Source organism: Aedes albopictus, chromosome 1, assembly GCF_035046485.1.
Source record: "Aedes albopictus strain Foshan chromosome 1, AalbF5, whole genome shotgun sequence".
In the NCBI taxonomy this organism is placed as follows: Eukaryota; Metazoa; Arthropoda; class Insecta; order Diptera; family Culicidae; genus Aedes; species Aedes albopictus.
Genome location: NC_085136.1, coordinates 311,257,598 through 311,271,078, shown reverse-complemented (window position 1 = coordinate 311,271,078; position 13,481 = coordinate 311,257,598). Strand labels below are relative to the sequence as shown.

The 13,481-nt window shown below is 41.0% G+C and overlaps 2 protein-coding genes across 5 annotated transcripts in view; one reads left to right on the top strand and one right to left on the bottom strand.

Moving 5' to 3' along the window:
- LOC109402379 (uncharacterized) overlaps positions 1–13,481 on the bottom strand; it is a 489,342-nt gene that overhangs the window by 114,633 nt on the left and 361,228 nt on the right. The window lies entirely within an intron of this gene.
- The window catches only part of LOC109402397 (probable multidrug resistance-associated protein lethal(2)03659), a 110,749-nt gene that overhangs the window by 50,490 nt on the left and 46,778 nt on the right, over positions 1–13,481 (top strand). The window contains exons 6-7 of the mRNA XM_029856758.2: positions 3,724–4,199; positions 5,253–5,567. Coding sequence (XP_029712618.2) covers positions 3,724–4,199; positions 5,253–5,567 — 791 coding nt within the window. The remainder of the gene's footprint in view (positions 1–3,723; positions 4,200–5,252; positions 5,568–13,481) is intronic.

Sequence of the window (13,481 nt, the reverse complement as noted above, 5' to 3'; positions counted from 1 at the left end):
GGATTCTGTGGAGAATCCTTTCCGGATTCTGAGGAGAATCCTTTCGGGATTCTAGGGAGAATCCTTTCAGGATTCTGGGGAGAATCCTTTCAGGATTCTGGGGTGAATCCTTTCAGGATTCTGGGGTGAATCCTTTCAGGATTCTGGGGTGAATCCTTTCAGGATTCTGGGGTGAATCCTTTCAGGATTCTGGGGTGAATCCTTTCAGGATTCTGGGGAGAATCCTTTCAGGATTCTGAGGAGAATCCTTTCAGGATTCTGTGGAGAATCCTTTCAGGATTCTGTGGAGAATCCTTTCAGGATTCTGTGGAGAATCCTTTCAGGATTCTGTGGAGAATCCTTTCAGGATTCTGTGGAGAATCCTTTCAGGATTCTGTGGAGAATCCTTTCAGGATTCTGTGGAGAATCCTTTCAGGATTCTGTGGAGAATCCTTTCAGGATTCTGTGGAGAATCCTTTCAGGATTCTGTGGAGAATCCTTTCAGGATTCTGTGGAGAATCCTTTCAGGATTCTGGGGAGAATCCTTTCAGGATTCTGGGGAGAATCCTTTCAGGATTCTGGGGAGAATCCTTTCAGGATTCTGGGGAGAATCCTTTCAGGATTCTGGGGAGAATCCTTTCAGGATTCTGGGGAGAATCCTTTCAGGATTCTGGGGAGAATCCTTTCAGGATTCTGGGGAGAATCCTTTCAGGATTCTGGGGAGAATCCTTTCAGGATTCTGGGGAGAATCCTTTCAGGATTCTGGGGAGAATCCTTTCAGGATTCTGGGGAGAATCCTTTCAGGATTCTGGGGAGAATCCTTTCAGGATTCTGGGGAGAATCCTTTCAGGATTCTGGGGAGAATCCTTTCAGGATTCTGGGGAGAATCCTTTCAGGATTCTGGGGAGAATCCTTTCAGGATTCTGCGGAGAATCCTTTCAGGATTCTGCGGAGAATCCTTTCAGGATTCTGCGGAGAATCCTTTCAGGATTCTGCGGAGAATCCTTTCAGGATTCTGCGGAGAATCCTTTAGGATTCTGCGGAGAATCCTTTCAGGATTCTGCGGAGAATCCTTTCAGGATTCTGCGGAGAATCCTTTCAGGATTCTGCGGAGAATCCTTTCAGGATTCTGCGGAGAATCCTTTCAGGATTCTGCGGAGAATCCTTTAGGATTCTGCGGAGAATCCTTTCAGGATTCTGCGGAGAATCCTTTCAGGATTCTGCGGAGAATCCTTTCAGGATTCTGCGGAGAATCCTTTCAGGATTCTGCGGAGAATCCTTTCAGGATTCTGCGGAGAATCCTTTCAGGATTCTGCGGAGAATCCTTTCAGGATTCTGCGGAGAATCCTTTCAGGATTCTGCGGAGAATCCTTTCAGGATTCTGCGGAGAATCCTTTCAGGATTCTGCGGAGAATCCTTTCAGGATTCTGCGGAGAATCCTTTCAGGATTCTGGGGAGAATCCTTTCAGGATTCTGTGGAGAATCCTTTCAGGATTCTGTGGAGAATCCTTTCAGGATTCTGTGGAGAATCCTTTCAGGATTCTGAGGAGAATCCTTTCAGGATTCTGAGGAGAATCCTTTCAGGATTCTAAGGAGAATCCTTTCAGGATTCTGAGGAGAATCCTTTCAGGATTCTGAGGAGAATCCTTTCAGGATTCTGAGGAGAATCCTTTCAGGATTCTGAGGAGAATCCTTTCAGGATTCTGAGGAGAATCCTTTCAGGATTCTGAGGAGAATCCTTTCAGGATTCTGAGGAGAATCCTTTCAGGATTCTGAGGAGAATCCTTTCAGGATTCTGAGGAGAATCCTTTCAGGATTCTGAGGAGAATCCTTTCAGGATTCTGAGGAGAATCCTTTCAGGATTCTGAGGAGAATCCTTTCAGGATTCTGAGGAGAATCCTTTCAGGATTCTGAGGAGAATCCTTTCAGGATTCTGAGGAGAATCCTTTCAGGATTCTGAGGAGAATCCTTTCAGGATTCTGAGGAGAATCCTTTCAGGATTCTGAGGAGAATCCTTTCAGGATTCTTAGGAGAATCCTTTCAGGATTCTGAGGAGAATCCTTTCAGGATTCTGAGGAGAATCCTTTCAGGATTCTGAGGAGAATCCTTTCAGGATTCTGAGGAGAATCCTTTCAGGATTCTGAGGAGAATCCTTTCAGGATTCTGAGGAGAATCCTTTCAGGATTCTGAGGAGAATCCTTTCAGGATTCTGAGGAGAATCCTTTCAGGATTCTGAGGAGAATCCTTTCAGGATTCTGAGGAGAATCCTTTCAGGATTCTGAGGAGAATCCTTTCAGGATTCTGAGGAGAATCCTTTCAGGATTCTGAGGAGAATCCTTTCAGGATTCTGTGGAGAATCCTTTCAGGATTCTGTGGAGATTCCTTTCAGGATTCTGTGGAGAATCCTTTCAGGATTCTGTGGAGAATCCTTTCAGGATTCTGTGGAGAATCCTTTCAGGATTCTGTGGAGAATCCTTTCAGGATTCTGCGGAGAATCCTTTCAGGATTCTGCGGAGAATCCTTTCAGGATTCTGCGGAGAATCCTTTCAGGATTCTGTGGAGAATCCTTTCAGGATTCTGCGGAGAATCCTTTCAGGATTCTGTGGAGAATCCTTTCAAGATTCTGCGGAGAATCCTTTCAGGATTCTGTGGAGAATCCTTTCAGGATTCTGCGGAGAATCCTTTCAGGATTCTGTGGAGAATCCTTGCAGGATTCTGTGGAGAATCCTTGCAGGATTCTGTGGAGAATCCTTGCAGGATTCTGTGGAGAATCCTTTCAGGATTCTGTGGAGAATCCTTTCAGGATTCTGCGGAGAATCCTTTCAGGATTCTGTGGAGAATCCTTTCAGGATTCTGTGGAGAATCCTTTCAGGATTCTGTGGAGAATCCTTTCAGGATTCTGTGGAGAATCCTTTCAGGATTCTGTGGAGAATCCTTTCAGGATTCTGTGGAGAATCCTTTCAGGATTCTGTTGAGAATCCTTTCAGGATTCTGTGGAGAATCCTTTCAGGATTCTGTGGAGAATCCTTTCAGGATTCTGTGGAGAATCCTTTCAGGATTCTGTGGAGAATCCTTTCAGGATTCTGTGGAGAATCCTTTCAGGATTCTGTGGAGAATCCTTTCAGGATTCTGTGGAGAATCCTTTCAGGATTCTGTGGAGAATCCTTTCAGGATTCTGTGGAGAATCCTTTCAGGATTCTGTGGAGAATCCTTTCAGGATTCTGTGGAGAATCCTTTCAGGATTCTGTGGAGAATCCTTTCAGGATTCTGTGGAGAATCCTTTCAGGATTCTGTGGAGAATCCTTTCAGGATTCTGTGGAGAATCCTTTCAGGATTCTGTGGAGAATCCTTTCAGGATTCTGTGGAGAATCCTTTCAGGATTCTGTGGAGAATCCTTTCAGGATTCTGTGGAGAATCCTTTCAGGATTCTGTGGAGAATCCTTTCAGGATTCTGCGGAGAATCCTTTCAGGATTCTGTGGACAATCCTTTCAGGATTCTGGGGTGAATCCTTTCAGGATTCTGTGGGGAATCCTCTCATGATTCTGTGGAGAATCCTCAAAAATCAACATTTAATGCAGCTGGTATATCCTTTTTTTTGTTCAAACTTCTTGGTGTTCAGGAGTTTCTAAGATGTCAATGATGTTTTTTTTCATTTGGGGTCATACATGACCTCTCAGCCCTGCAAAGGATTCAGAGTTCAGGCTCGTGTGAGTATTGACTCGATTTTCTTTTCACACTTCCAGTGACGGGCATCCGAGACATCACTCTGACCGTGGAAAAAGGCAGCCTCTGTGCCGTGGTCGGCCTGGTTGGAAGCGGCAAGTCAACCCTACTGCAGGTAATTCTGGGTGAACTAGAACTGGACGAAGGCCGTCTGGAGATCAGCGGCGACATCAGCTATGCCCCGCAGGAACCGTGGCTCTTCGAGGGCTCCGTTAAGAACAACATCGTCTTCATCGAAGACTACAACGAAAAACGGTACCGAGAGGTGGTCAAGGTTTGCGCTTTGGAGCGAGACTTCCAACTGCTCCCGCTCGGGGATGAAACCATCGTTGGCGAGCGGGGAATCAGCCTCAGTGGAGGGCAACGGGCTCGGATCAGCTTGGCCCGAGCAATCTACCGGAAGGCCGAAATCTACCTGTTGGACGATCCGCTCTCCGCCGTGGACACCCACGTGGGAAAGCACATCTTCGAGCAGTGCATCAAGGAGCACTTGAAGGTGAGTTCGGTCCCAGACATGACTGCAGAGTCTCGGAACTTAATTATTAAATTTTAATAACAAGGTTCCATCCTCGTTGTTAGCAGAAAATTATCTTTCCATTCAAGATTTAATTAAGTAATGTTTTATTGGCGCTATGAAAAAGCCCGGGATGCGGCCCCTCCCGGCATTTTATTCAATTAAAACTTGGCTTGGCTGGTGTGCGACGGCGATGCGATGGTGTGCCGTCTGTACAACCATGCACGCGTGACGCGGAGGAGTAATAGGGACAATTTGTACACAAAAGCTTTTAGGTAAAATTGTTAGGAGTGCTGAAGTATTAAGTTCTATAGATGTTCCAGACTATTCAAGAACTTGTTGGAACGAAAGTCTTTAGATCTACATGCATAATTGATAATCTGGTCGTACAAGCCTCGTCGAAGTAGAAGTATTTACACCTCATTGTGAGTATAACTAAATCGGCTAAATACGTCATATTTACCAAAAAAACAAATATTTGAATTTGCGTAGACCAGTGAAGAAAATTGTCAGACAAAAGAGGCACAAAACAAGCAACAAAGAAGGTGCGACGATTACTCTTTATCCCTACTGGTAACAGATAATGACATGATCTCGAATTTTTTTGTTGCAGACAAAACGGAAGCTGAATTTGTTGCGTACTTTTCAACTCGTGAATAATCAATTATTGCTAACCCAAAGTCGAAACTGTTTGGTGATAGAGATTCACCAGAGTTGCAGTGTTTACCGACTCGAAGTTACCGTTCGAAAATCACAATGCAAGGCTTAAAAATCTCTAAACTCGTGGTGTACGATGTTAATCCCATTATTTTCAAGTTGGGACAAACTTATGTCGCATGGGTTTGTTTGTCGCAACAAATACAGGTTGCGACATTGTCATTATTGTTGCGCGATGGTTGAATTTTGATTCACTGCCGTAGACAAACTTCGTTGAAACCGTTTTGGCCATTGAAATTCCCCAGTTACCCCTCCGTGTCCGCCCGTTCATTCATTAACCGAAGTGTGTCTTTTTTCTTCGATTTCCCCTACGAACAGGAAAAAGTTTGCGTGCTGGTAACGCATCAGCTCCAGTATCTGAAGGACGTCGAGCACATTGTCCTGATGGAGGGGGGCGTGGCGCTGGCCCAGGGCCCCTATCGCACTCTGGAGCAAGCCAACGCGTATCCCATGCTGGCGGCACTCGTACACGAACAGGAGGTCCAAGAGCAGCTGGAGAAGGAACAACTGCCCCCGGTGGAGGACATTCTGGACAGCGAAGCTGGTGCAGAGGATGGAGTGGGACCGTTGTCGTCGTCGTCGGTCAGTGGATCCGGAACGGGGACGACCACAACGCCGGGCAGTGAAGGGGAGGTGAGTAACAGGGGCAATGGAACGAGGGATTAGTTTTTATTACAGCTTTGTCTGGGCTTTATGGCTGGTAAAACATAGAACAGGTATCTTGTTCGACTGTGGATGCTCTAATCTCTTGGGTGGGAACAGGGATTTTGTTTAGGGACGATGAAGCGGTATTTGCATATTCTGAGGTCGATGTGATTATATGTATCACATTGTTGTTATTGATCGGGAATTTAATTGTTGAGGATTTTAAAGCTCGTCATTTCAATATTCAATTGTTTTGTACTTTCAGTAGCAAGTAAGTCCATGCAGACTATCCTAGACACCTTCGATGTCTCTTTTCCTGCAACGCCAATGAGCTGAGATACATTTTCAGATCAAGTTTGTTCCTGAAGGTGATAAACAGCATCAGCAATATGAAAGTCATCTTAGTTTTATGACGGTTTTCGAAACCGCGCCATTTAATCTTATGCTCCTAAATTCATCCAATCCAAAAACTAAGAGAATAGGGCAGTAATTAATTCCATTCTTTTTTGTTATCAATTGTGCTAACTGAAAATATAAAAATGAGAAACAAAACAAACAGCGCTTCATTTCTTGTTGCCTTTTATCTTACACCAAGTTGTATTAAAAGGCAATATGTTCACTAAAAAATACGAATTTTTGATAGAAAGTACAGATGTTCGAGTCACATGTACCGGTCAACTCAGTTTGAGAAATTGAGTTGATGTTTGTATGTGTGTGTACATATGTATGTATGTATGTGCACAAAAAAGGTCACTCACTTTTGAAGCTCTTCTCATTGACCAATTTTACGGATTATAGCTCGAATCGAACCGGAATTTTTCCGCATGGTTTGCTATTGAAAATACATAGTTCGGATCGATCAAGACGTCCCGAATGGCTTTTTTAGTAATCCGGAACAGCACTGGTGAACTGGTCATGTATAAAACTGTACCCTATCACGCGACATATCAAATTGCGCCGAATTTTGTTAGCTTTAGCTTGGTTGACGAATTTTATGCGGAAATTATCATTGGAAACCAGAAAACCACGATGTCGGTTCAAAATTCGAAAAAGCAGCCCATAATTAGAAGAGGCGGCTGTTTTAAGAAATTTATGGCTCTCTAATACCCATGCTCATGCAATGTGGGTATATTTGGTATAGAGAAGAAGTTGGACTCCAAAAATGGGGACCGGAATAATCAAGATAGCGGCTCAAAATCCCATATGGCGACCCAAAATTCAAGGTGGTGGTTGTTTTAAGGAGTTTTGGTCTCTGAAACCATGCAGTGTACACACTTACAAAAAATCACCGACTTCGGTAAGGCGCCGTCCACAAATTACGTAACACTCTAGGGGGAGGGGGGGAGTGTGGCCGAGCGTTAACTGACAAATGTTTTGGAGGAGTACGGAAAATTTCTCCATAACAAGGTGTGTTGCTTGGGTTACGGCCCATACAAAAATGTTCGGGTTTTCATACAAAAAAGCGTTACGGAGGGGGGGGGGGGGGTTAAAAATCTCGATTTTAGCGTTACGTAATAAATGGATGCTGCCTAATGTTTTACCGAAATATAAATCGTTAAGTTTGTTTTACAGGAAAAAATCGGTAAAGTTAGCAATTTTTACCGCACTTTGTAGGAATTCGACAGATAAACGATGACATTTTACCGAAACTTAGCAATTTCCTACAGAGTTTCGGTAAAATCCTGTTACCGAACGCTCAGCAGTTGAGATTTCGGTAGGAAATACCAAACGCAACTAGCTGTGTAGGCACAATTAGGTATTGGGAACATGTCCAGACTCCGGAGTTAAAAAAATGATGATCATAATATCCAAGATGGTGGCCCAAAGTCAAGATGGCGACTGTTTCAAGAAGTTTTAGGCGCTAAAAACAATGCAGTATAGGTATAATTTGGTATGGATAAGACGTCACAGCTGGTCGCGTTCGGTATTTTTTACCGAAATCCCAACTGCTGAGCGTTTGGTAATGGGTTTTTACCAAAATCCTGTACCAAATACCAAATTACGTTAAAATTTTATTCGTTTATCTGTCGAACTCTAACGAAATTCGGTAAAAGTTAATAAAATTACCGGATTTTTCCGGTAAAATAAACTTAATGGTTGAGATTTCGGTAAAGTATTACCGAAGTCGGTGATTTTTTCCAAGTGGATTCCAGAAATGGTGACCAGAGGATCCAAGATGGTGGCCAAAACATCCAAGATGGTGGCCCGAAATCCAAGATGGCGGCTATTTAATCCTTTGAAACCGGATTTTTCCAAGCGTTATTATGAAACTTTTTTTACGTTTTCCTATTTTTTTGTTGGTCAATAGCATAAAGTTGAATATCATGCAGAATATTTTTTTTGGATATCCTAGGTCATCCGAACTATTCATGAGTTTAGATCCTAAAGTCTACGGGTGTAACGGGAACTTCTTTCAGTATACAAAGCTACGATTTGTAATCTATCATGTCCAGTAAGTCTTCTGAAAGGTTAATAGACAGTATCAGATCAGTCAGGATATCTTAGGTCATCCAAACTGTTCTTGAGTTTAGATCCTAAAGCCTACGGGTGTAACGGTTACTTCATTTACTATACAAAGCTACGATTTGTAACACAGCGCAACAATTTTTTTTGTTTCAAGAGCAAACTTATGTGTCTCTGACAGAATTTGAGCCGCTGAATTCGAATCTGGGCTCAGATTTGCTCCAGCACGTCACAATTTTGAGCTATACCTCAATTTATAGGGCAAAATATGCGATTTTGGCCTTCTTTGACTGCAAGTCATTAAGCATGGGAATATTTTTTTAAAGCAATGGTCAATTAACATCTCAATTATCGACTCATGTAAAATATTTCGTTTTACCAAATCAAATTTAATAGATTAAAGCATTTTTTGTTAGTATGTAAACTTGCATGCAACTTTTGCAGGGTGACTTGTATGGGGAATATCGTACCTAACCAGGGCCGGATTCACAAATGTATGGGCCCGGGGCCACAGTGTTGTGGGGGCCCTCTATTAGAGGATATTTTTTTTTTCATTGTAGAAAAATTCAGAAAATATGGGAACTTCTTCCAAAAATTAGGGTTGTTATTGAAGAAATTACGCCGATACAAATATTTATTTCACTTTTTGTCCCACCACTGTTTGGCTAGTCGAGGGGGGTGGATAAAAATAATAAAGTGTTAAATAAATTTGAACAATATTTAAAACTCATCGGATTTGTTGAAGCATTTTTGGCTGGACCCGATATTTTGATAAATATGTTTCTAACTGCCCCCTTAAAATGCAATGTACTGCAAAAAATTTTCCAAAATCAAAAAGTCTAAATGAAATTTGTATCCGCCTTAATATAGCTTAATAGGCGCAACTAGAAAAAAGGCATCCACTATAAACTAAGCATAACAGAGATCCACATATGAAAATCTAGTCTAAAGACGATTGTAAATGAAATTTTATCAAGTAAATAACGTTTTATCCGAGAGTGTTCATAGTATTAGATTCCATTGATCAAGTCGAAATTCTTGAGAAAGTTCTTTAACCCTCGATCAGTCGCGTCTTTGACTACCTACAGCGACGCCACGTTCACGTTGTATACCACAAGCGTGCATTTTTCATGGTGCGTGTACTCAGTACACGACGCGACCGCTTCCGGGTTAAGAAATTTAAAAATAGATTTTATATAGGAGACATTTTCGATAAATTTCAGATAAAATTTATAGCGCTATCTTTGGGGCCGTCATTGATGAAATCTATAGAGTTGCTGACCGATTACCAAGTTTCTTTTTTTTATGGAACTTAAGCATAAACATTCCTAACGCGACTTCGAGAGGAGTTTCTGGTGAACGCGCAGAATAATTGTTAAGAATTGCTTGTGAAACTCCAAGAGGCAAAAAATTATCAGTGGTATTTTTAGCGGAAATTCTACTAAAAGCTGCTGAAGAAATTTCATCGGGAATCCATAATGAGTTCCTGATGGAATTTCTGTTTTACTTTGAATAGAATTATAAGTAAAATTTCATAATAATCTTTGGCGGAAGAATTTTTAGCTACAAATTGGCTGGAAAACTTTAAAAATTTCAGGACCTTTCCAGAATTTCTCTACAAATATCTACTGCAATTTTCATAAGGAACCTATGGATTTGTTAAGTGTTCGCCTTAAATCACACATTCAAGTCAGGAAGAAAAATTCGTCATGGATTTAATCATATTGAAGAAAATCGGATCAGATCTCCGCCTAAATTCGACCTGAAATTCTTGCTTGTTCCTTCAAAGAAATATTTCAACAATTCTGGGGTTCGATTTGAATAATTTATAAGTTTGGTAAGTGAAATCAAACTCTTAAATTCTAAAAACTTTTTATTCTGATAGAAACACTTGCAAATCTTCAAAGAACTATGTAGGAAATTTTTAAAAATAACACCAATAATTTTCAACAGAAATAAACACGAATTTTCAGCACAAACTTTTCGACTCTCTATTCCATAGCGTTTAAGATTTCATCCAGAATTCAGGTGCAGATTTTCTCATGTATTTTCGTTGAAATAACTTGTGCAATTCACAAGAGTTTAAACCTTAGAAATCTTAACAAGACGCGACGCGACACGGACAAAACACTTATCGTTCTTACAAAACATAAAAGGAATTAAACATTTACCTTTTCGTCGACCGGTTTCGGGCTAGATGTTGCCCATCTACAGGAGGATGTTCAACAACTTAACAACTTTCTGGAAAAGTTTGAAATTTTATTAAAAGGCAGATACCTGCTTCTTTCTAATTTGAAGCACAATATTTCACACACATCCTGAAAGTAGAAGTATTTGTGATAAAAATTAAATCGAGATGTTTCTAGAACTACTTTTTTTCGATTCCCATTTGAAGTAACAATTTGTGGGGGCCCCTGAAATGTGGGGGCCCGGGGCCATGGCCCCCCTGGCCCCCCCTTAAGTCCGGCCCTGTAACCTAACATAAATCGCTTAAATCTATCAAATTTGAATTGGTAAAACGAAATATTTTGCATGAGTCGTTACTTTAGACGTTAATTGACTAATTTACATGTTGATTGCTAAAAAAATACTTCCATGCTTTATGGCTTGCAGTCAAAAAAGCCCAGAATCGCATATTTTTCCCTATAAATTGAGGTATAGCTCAAAATTGTGACGTGCTGGAGCAAATCTTAACCCGGATTCAGATTCAGTGGCCCAAAATCTGTCAGAGACACATAAGTTTGCTATGGTCTCTGGAGTAGTGTTGATGATCTGGAATATCTCAAAACTATCTTGAAATGACACATGATATGCCCGGGGGATTATAGATTACAGTTTAAAGTATATTGTTAGAATAACTACAGTTACTATCAAGAGCTTTGAAGTTCAAGATAGTTTGGACGACCCTCAATTTCCCAATGGTTCATAATAATATATAGTAGACTTCAGGTTGTTCCAGTCAACGCAATTGATTATGAAACGTTATTCAGTATGTCAGATATAGCTAATGTTACGAGTGTAGACCTGAAGTTCTGAACTCCAAGATAATTTGGCTGACCTGTGACATTCCCATAGTGTCTCTAAATGACATTTCAGATTTCAAAAGCTTCACGGATCTCATCAAAGTTATTCTTGTGGATTTGAAGGACTTTATTAGAGAACAGTTTGGACAAACCGGAATGTCCCAAACGTTTATAATAAACAAGTAGACTTCAGATTGGTAACCCACATCCAAGTTCAGCTTTTAGATCAACTGGTATGTCAAATATTTCGTTTTTCCAAATTTTAGGATGTTCTAGGTTGTCCATGTAGCCCCAAATACAAATATGCCCATTTTTCTCTAATAGAGGACTCAATTTGCAGAAACTTTGCCGAAGACAGTATTCTGTTTTATCGTATGGGTGAATTTATACAGCCGTTTCTATTCTATGGCTCCAAAGGGCCAAAGGAGTTTTAGGCTCTAATATCATGCAATATGGGTATACATATTTGGAATAGGGAAGATGTCCAATAATCCAATAGTGAATATATAAGATGGCAGGTCAAAATTCAAGATGGCGAATGTTTTATTGAGTTTTGAGTTTGAAACCATGCAATATGTCAGTACTTCAGTACGATTTTATCACTGTCTTTACGCGACAGACCTTATTTTTTTCTGTTACATTCTGAACATATATATAGATGGATACATTATTAGTGAAAATTGCGAAAAAAAAATCTATAGCTCAAGTGAGATTTGAACTCACGACTCTTATAGAAAAGCAATTGTCTAGCTTATGAGGGTCGTAAGTTTAAATCTCACCTGAGCTATGGATTTTTTCGAAAGTTTCACTTATAATGTGTTCCTCTGCATATATGTACATTGAGTTGATTGAAGCAGTAGTTTACGCAACAAGGTGCAGAATAAAGATATTTACAGCAGGAGTCGTACATTTATCCAACCAGGCTTGCCGAGTTGGATAATTACGACGAGTGCTGTAAAAATCGAGTTCTGCACCGAGTTGCGTACAATGAACCGTTACAGCACTGCTAATTTGGTGTGGGAAAGTAAACATTTTCCTGGCAGATTTGCGTGAGGTAAAACAGCCTATTACGATCAGAAATTGCAAAATAGTAGTTTACGCAACAAGGTGCAGAATGACGATTTTTACAGCACAAGTCGTACATTTATCCAACGAGGCTTGCCGAGTTGGATAATTACAACGAGTGCTGTAAAAATCGAGTTCTGCACCGAGTTGTGCACTAGAGATGGTCGGGTTTCAGATTTTACAGACCCGAACCCGACCCGTACCCGAAAAATTTTTAATTTCAAAACCCGTACCCGACCCGAACCCGAGAAAAAAAATTCGTCAAACCCGGACCCGACCCGAACCCGAAAAATTTTCGGCGGTCAAACCCGAACCCGACCCGAACCCGAGAACAACATTTCTCAAGAAACCCGACCAAAACCCGAGTTCAAACATAATTACTAAATGTAACGTGCATGACAAATTAAGCATTTTTGAGTACCAAATTATCTACCCTGGTACCCAAACCCGACTTGAACCCGACGTTATTCAAACCCGACCCGACCCGTACCCGAAAGTTTTGGAATTTTTGAAACCCGGACCCGACCCGAACCCGATTTTTTTTAATTTTCAAACCCGAACCCGACCCGTACCCGTCGGGTTCGGGTTCGGGTCGGGTTTCGGGTCTGAAAACCCGAAACCCGACCATCTCTATTGTGCACAACATTTTTTGCAAGTTCATAAATTACCGCTTGAGGATAGTTTTTAACCAAAGTTTTTCATTAAACTGCACACTGATGATCATAGCCATGTTTAAGAAAATCTGATCATAGCAGGTTATACTGTGCAGTTGTCACAATTTTTCAAAACTGCGTCCAGAAAGCATCAAGAAGTTTATCAAAACTGAAAACAGTGCTGTAATGGTTCATTACACCACGCAAATCAGTGCTGTAATGAACCATTACAGCACTGTTAATTTGATGTGGGAAAGTAGGCCTTTTCCTGTCAGATTTGCGTGAGGTAAAACAGCCTATTACGATGGGGAATTGCAAAAATTGATTATCGGCTTACCGATTTCAAATATGTTGTAAACTAGTGTAATCTCTTAACCCTAGTCGTGCATTGGTGACATTATGGCCCAGGCAGGCATACTGAGCGTGCAATACGTAAGTGCAGTGAGCCTCAGCTAATGCACGAAGAAGGTTAAGATATATGGCAAATGAGAAATACATTAACGATTTTGTACCACAATAAAACCAAAACTCGGTCCCAACATATCAACTGTTTAAAATTGATGCATAGAAAGTATTTTATTTTAACACGTCCCGTAATCTATTTGAAAATTGACGTGATCACGCATGCAGGCAGCTTGTGGTAAAATGACACGTTCCTCAAACAAAGCTCGGCACGAATTGATACCCTTATTTGCGTT